A 6,342-nucleotide genomic window follows, 5' to 3' on the forward strand; every position below is an offset into this window, starting at 1 on the left:
TTCTCTGGGAAGTCTGGCCATCTTTGAACTCAAAGCAGGGAAGGCTTCTCACTAGGCTGCCACATACTGCCCCAAATCTCTCAACTTTCTCTACACAATTCTGAAATTCTTTGACTAAGAAGTCAGTCTGTTTTTAAAGCTCTGATTGCAAGAATGTACACAACTCACTCCAAAACTATTTGCTATTTTCTCCAAGCCACGTGGATTTATTTTATTTCCCTGAGAGAGAATTGACACCTTTCACTTAAGGTCTCATGCTCATTTTTTAAGTCAGTATTAGAAATACGAGGTTGTCTCTTCCAGCATAAGGCTTCTAGAGAAAGTGTTCAGACTTTCAATTGCCAGGAAGAAAGACAAAGGAGGAGAGTGATGGGAATTAAAATAAGTGATTTAGTTACAGTCTCCTACTCCCAAGTGAACATTTTACTTGAGAAATCCTAACTGGATTTAAAAGAAAACTGTATAAACAGCAGGAAAAAAGGTGGAAGAACTAGAAGAAAACAATGTGTGATAGATCACTACAGATAAAGTATAAGGTAAAAAAAAGGTTTCCTCTCCATATAAATGAGGGCTTCAAATCTACAAGAAAAGTGCCAGAATAATGGATAACCCAATTGAAACAGTCTGTCAAGCATTAAACAGCTTGTATGACACTCATGCAGTTGCAAGTGTGAACAGGAGTGAGAGAGACAGATTTCATTCATACAAGGAAAGATCCCCAAACTACATACTGCATGTCGTATCAGCTTTACTTCTCACTTTTGTCTTCGGTATTTTTGTAGAATTTACAACCATTTTAAGCTGGAGTTTTGTGCTTTTCACCCTAGAGAAGGGAACCAATGTTTGCCTATTTGTTAAGAGACCTGAAGATGCTGGAATGGGCAAACCTGCCAACAACAGATGCCATTTTTCTGGTTATCCTGTAAAAAGAAAACAAATTCTTACAAATGAGCATGTGGGTCAAGGTAGCACATGTGGAAACTTCTGATTCTACTACCCTGGAGATAAACTGCACAACTCATCACCTGGGCTGGAACACCAAATCCATGTGGCCACGTACCTTTAAAGCAGTTCCAAAAATGCTTTTGGAAAATGAATGACAAAAAATGAATGACACATGCATACCTGCAGCTCATGACACCTATTCTGTAACATGCAGAGCTCCACAACACTTGGGAGACAAACTGAAGCTCTTATCTGACTGCAGACTGCTCCAGCAGGATAAGGGACTATTTTAAAGATGGTAAGAGTGTTATCTATGGATCAGCTAAGGAAAAGGGAGATCAGTGCTGCAATTAACTGACCTCACATGCAACCCCAAGGACCATGAGAAATTTCTAGGACAGGTTTATGCTGGATATCTCTGCTGAAAGTTCCCAGGAGGATGGAAAATGTGTACCAGCCCCCAGTCCCTCCACTGCTGGGACATCACATATAGCCATAAAGAAATCGCTGAATTAAGCTCACAGAAAAGGACAGAATTCTACTGATCTTAACCCTCTAGAGCAGTTATTATACACAGTCCATGGCAGGATAAACCAAACAGAAAACCTGCTTAGTCTTTAAGTAAGGCCTTCCATCTGAGAGGAGAAATGAAGGAAACTACTAACAAGACAAACTAAAGAGCTGGTGGACTCAGATTGGAGAAGATCTTGGAATTTCATTAAGCCAAAGGAAGCAAAACCCATCTGTATCCTAAAGCAAGGGTAAAACAGAGGGCAGAACTTCTGACAAAACTAGACAGATTTCAAAGAGGGTGGAGAAATATGTAGAGCACTGTAAAAATGGCAGGAAAATAAATCAGAAATTTGGACAAGACTTTGGTCACAAATAAAGCAAACAAAGAGAGAATTAACGGACATGGCATAAATTAGCCAAGATGTGAAAGCTAACAAATCTATGTCGCAAACACAACTGAATATTTTGCCTTGGTTTTAATAAAATTTAACAAAGGAGAAAAAAGACAACTCGAAGAATTAAGTTATGGAAACAAAAGTCATCCAATATGCACTAGGCCTGGACCAAGGAGCCACAGGGAGTTTGAACCATCTTCAGCACATGTTGTGGAAGAATGTAGTTTTTCTTAAATGAAATGTAATGAAAACAGGGAAGGTAGAGTCTGTTCAAAAATCCATGTGAGACAGAGATCTGAAAACTGACAATCCCATTGATCGAAATATTTAAATATTCAAAAATAAAGAATAAAGACGTGGATTAAAAAATCACTAGGAAAAAACCCAGTAGGACACATTCCATAAAAACAGATCAACCAAAAAAAATTCTATATTTTCTTGAAAATCCATTTTCTGGATAAAGGATATCATATAGTATCATGAGGAATTATTATTTATGACAAAAAATTAAGACTAGTTAGTAGAGGAGTTAGTATCAAAGATGGCACAGAACTGGCCAAGGACAGCATCAATAATGTGCAAAAACCAGGATGTATCAAGCTGAGGTTACCATTAAAAACATTCCTCTCTACTAACTGAGATTCATGTCTTTTAACATTTTTAATGACCCTGACTCATATTAAGATACATAGGATGAAAGTTGGCCTTTTTTTTTCCCTACATCACCTAAGACAAAATTTAGGGTTTAAAATTAGGGTTCAAAATTAGGGTTCAATTTTGACTCTGATCAATGCATATTCAAAGTGGAAGAGTAGCTCCCATCCCTAAGATGGTAAGAAAGCTGGTGAGTCCATCACACAAAATACTACCAAAAATATCAGCTTGCTTTAGCTGATAAAGATCAACTGGGAAATGAAAGAACTGCTGCCCAAAAAACACATCAAGGGAGCAAACACCAAGGGGAAAAAAATCCTTAAATGAAAAGCCAGTGTTGATATTTCTGTAAGAGTAGTCTCCATTCTTACTTGTGGCCTTAAAAGCAGGGTAAATAACAAATACCCCACGCCTGCAAACCTGACCCTGGGGAAATGTGTTCCCTGTACTCAATCCTGGCACAGGAATAGCTCACAGCCAGTGGGAACAGAAAAGGCAAGCACATTGCTCTGCTCCAGGAACCAAGCAGGCCTTGGCATTGTGGAGACAAACACCAGCTGTTGAGACAGCACAGCAACAGCGCCAGGGTGACACCCTGGCCATCCATGTGTGCAAATCCACAGCTCTGCCTCGGAGCAGCCACTCAGGTTTGGGAAAAAGGGCAGCTAAGCAACCAGGAATACCTGGCCAATTTCCCAGTGTAGACTTCCTGGATTTGCACTCGAGTTTTGTGGCTGGCATCTCGTGTTTTCCCCTCAGCAGCAGGTATCCTTTTATGTATGGCAGCGCTTGTTCTGGATACAGGACCAGGGCATATGAAGCCACCGACTCCAGGGTAACTGGGCCCTGTCTAACACAGCTACTTCTGCAAAGTGTTCCGGAGCATCATACAGCTCCTTGCTGTGCTCCCAGCTTGGATATGAGCAGAAAACTTTGCAAAGTGCAGAGTACAATCCTAACATAATTAATGTCAAAACTTTCCACTTTCACACTTTCTGACCTCACTCCCCGCCATGTAACGCCCAGATATTCGGAGCTGCCCAGAGCCATGAACAAGCCGCTCTTTCCTGGGACTTGTTTTGGTTTTAGCTTTTTCTTTTCTCCCCCCCTGAGAGTGCTTTTCCCTACACCCTACAGCTCCCCAAGAATCAGTATGTTTCAAAAAAAACCCTTTTCCACAGGAAAATGCGAACTCTGAAGCGGCACGGCCGTTGCTAACACGAGAGGAAGGGCGGGGGCACGGGGACAAACATCCCCCACAACTTTGCCACAGGAAAAGGGAGCTGCGGAGGGGCACGGCTGCTGCCAACACCCCCGCGGGGGCTGCACACAGGGGCTGCAATGCCAGACGGAGCTCGGCCCCGCTCGGCAGCAGGGCCCGGAGCAGCCCCCCAGAAGCTCCGCCGGGCCGGGAGCGCGGGCGGCGGCCGGCCGAGGAAAGCGGGGCGGGAGGCGCTGCCGGAAGAGCCAAGCGCGGCTTCTCCTGCCGGCCGCGGCCCGGCTGAGGCGGGCGGGGAGCGCGGCCCGGGCACTCACCGAGCAGAGCTCCAGCTGCAGGACGCAGCGCAGCGCTTTCCGCGGCATGGGCGGGCGGGCAGCGGGGCCCGCCGGGTCCGGGCCGCTCGGGCTCGGCCGACGCCGTTGTCACGGTAACCGGGGCGCGTCCGGCCCGCGGCGGCCGCTCCGCCCTCCTCGGGGGCGGCTTCCCCTCCCTCCTTCCTTGTCTCCGTGCCCGCCCCGCCCTGCCCTCACCGCCGTCGCGCTGGAAAGATGAGATCCTGTGCTCGCCCTGCCTACGCGCGTCCCCCGAGCGCCCTTGTCCCCTTCCCCTCAGCCCCTCGCTGCTCTCCGGGTCCTCCTGCCCTCACAGAATCAGTCAGGTTGGAAAAGATCTCTGAGATCGCCGTGTCCGACCTATGGCCGAACACCACTCTCAGCTAGATCATGGCGCACGTCCCGTCTTTCCTCAAACGCCTCTTCAGGGCCTGTGGTTCCACCACTGCCGTGGGCTGCCCGTTCCAGTCTATAATGATCGTTTCCATGAAGAAATTCTTCCAAATTTCAAACCTAAACCCCTGGCACACTTTCAGAGTACGTCCTCTTGTCCTGTCGCTAATCCTGTCCCTCATCCCTGCTCATCCCACAACCTTCTCTGGTTCTCCCACCTTCCCATCCTGACCTCAAGCTGGCTCATCCTGGCACTCCCCACAGGGCTTTCTGGAGCTGCTGGAGTGTACCAGAAGTACCATGCATAGTAGATAAAAAAGTACCATAAATAGTAGATAAAATACAATTTCCATCCTCTGCCTCCTGAGGGTGGGACAGTGCCAGTGGTGGGTGATGGAGCATTGGTGAGAAAGCGCAGGTGTCCAGTGTGGGACAGGGAATCAGACAGGTCACGGGGCTGCTTTGGGACATCCAGGACGAACGTGAAGCTCAGGATGTGTCAGATTCCTCCAGCTTCTTGATCTGCCAGATTCCTCTAGCTTCTTGGTCCTACTGCAGAAAGGTGCAGAGAGAGGCAGCAAGCCTTCTCTGCAGCAGAGGGGTCTCAACCAAGTTTTATACATCTCCAGGCTTAAGTAGCTAAAAAGCACTGGATTTCCATGTTTGTTTTTTTTTTTTTTTCTTTTTTGATGCAATTTACCTACATCATGTTGTAGACATCTGGGCCCTTTTGACTCAAGTATCCCATTTTAATGTCCTCTGTGGGTGAGACACAGTGCACAGGGTATATTCCATCTTTGAAGACTTGTCTGCATGCTCATATCTGAAACTGTTTATTCCTATCCTCCCACAAACTCAGATTTGTGTCCTTGATCTTCACCATTTTGGTCATATCAAGGATATTCCCCAATGTCTCTGCTGCTTAGTTGTTTTCAGAGTATTTGCAATCCCATCCAACACCAAAATAGTCTGATTTCTGTCTTAGCAAGTGTAGGTTATTTCAGCCTCACACCTTGAGGGGATTTTGGGCTTTAAATATTCTTTCCAAGTCCTCAAGTACAGCTGTAGAGAGGACAGAAAATTTTAATTGCTTCCAAAAGAAAGCAGTGGCTCAAATGTATCCCTTGGCTTTTTTTATTTTAATTTTGCAATTTCAAAGAAAAATCATGTTAAGTGATCTGGAAAGAAACAGCATTCTGAAAATGCTTTGATTTCTGTCTTTGTTTTTTGGTTTTGCTTATTTTTTTTAAAGGAAACAGCAAAGAACACAATAGGCCAGTGCAGACCAAAGGTGAAATCGATAGATGGATTAAGTGTTGCTACTAATACTTGATACTAATATTTTAAAACAAATAAAGGATTGGAAAGGCAGGGCTTGTTTCCATTAATGTGACTTCTGTAGCAGCTCTATTTGTTTCTGTTTAGGTGTTTTTGGGTCTTTTTTAGGGTGTGGTTTGGGTTGTTTTGGTTTAGGGTTGTTTTTTGTTTGTTTATTTGGTTTTTGTTTTTGGGTTTTTTTTTGTTTTAGCAAAGGATTCTGTGTTTAGGGCCTGAAGAATTCTCTGTAGACTTCTACTACATATATTAAGGAGGGGCTTATTGTTGGATAAAATAATTTTCTAAGTTTTATCAGTCTCAAGGTTATGAATAGCATTCCAGAGTTAATGAGAAGAAAATTCTCACAGATCCATAGCTTCAGATGGTACCAGTATTAAAATGGTTTATTGCTTATTTTCAGCCAGCTTTCATATATATGCTTTTTAGAGGGTTAAATAATGTGTTAAAGATTGTGAAGTATGAGATATTATGGTAAGTGTGGCCTTATAAGAACAGAAGATAGATAAATGCTGAAATCAAAAATGGTATCATGTTTGTGATGAGAATTTAA

At 44.2% G+C, this 6,342-nt stretch overlaps 1 protein-coding gene across 1 annotated transcript in view; it reads right to left on the reverse strand.

Annotated features, from left to right (window-relative positions):
- SPATA6 (spermatogenesis associated 6) overlaps positions 1 to 4,130 on the reverse strand; it is a 41,380-nt gene extending 37,250 nt beyond the window's left edge. The window contains exon 1 of the mRNA XM_036388082.2: positions 4,044 to 4,130. Coding sequence (XP_036243975.1) covers positions 4,044 to 4,091 — 48 coding nt within the window. The 5' untranslated portion in view covers positions 4,092 to 4,130. The remainder of the gene's footprint in view (positions 1 to 4,043) is intronic.
- Between the last annotated feature and the right edge of the window lie 2,212 nt (positions 4,131 to 6,342).

This window comes from Molothrus ater, chromosome 9 (genome assembly GCF_012460135.2).
Source record: "Molothrus ater isolate BHLD 08-10-18 breed brown headed cowbird chromosome 9, BPBGC_Mater_1.1, whole genome shotgun sequence".
Taxonomy (NCBI): Eukaryota; Metazoa; Chordata; class Aves; order Passeriformes; family Icteridae; genus Molothrus; species Molothrus ater.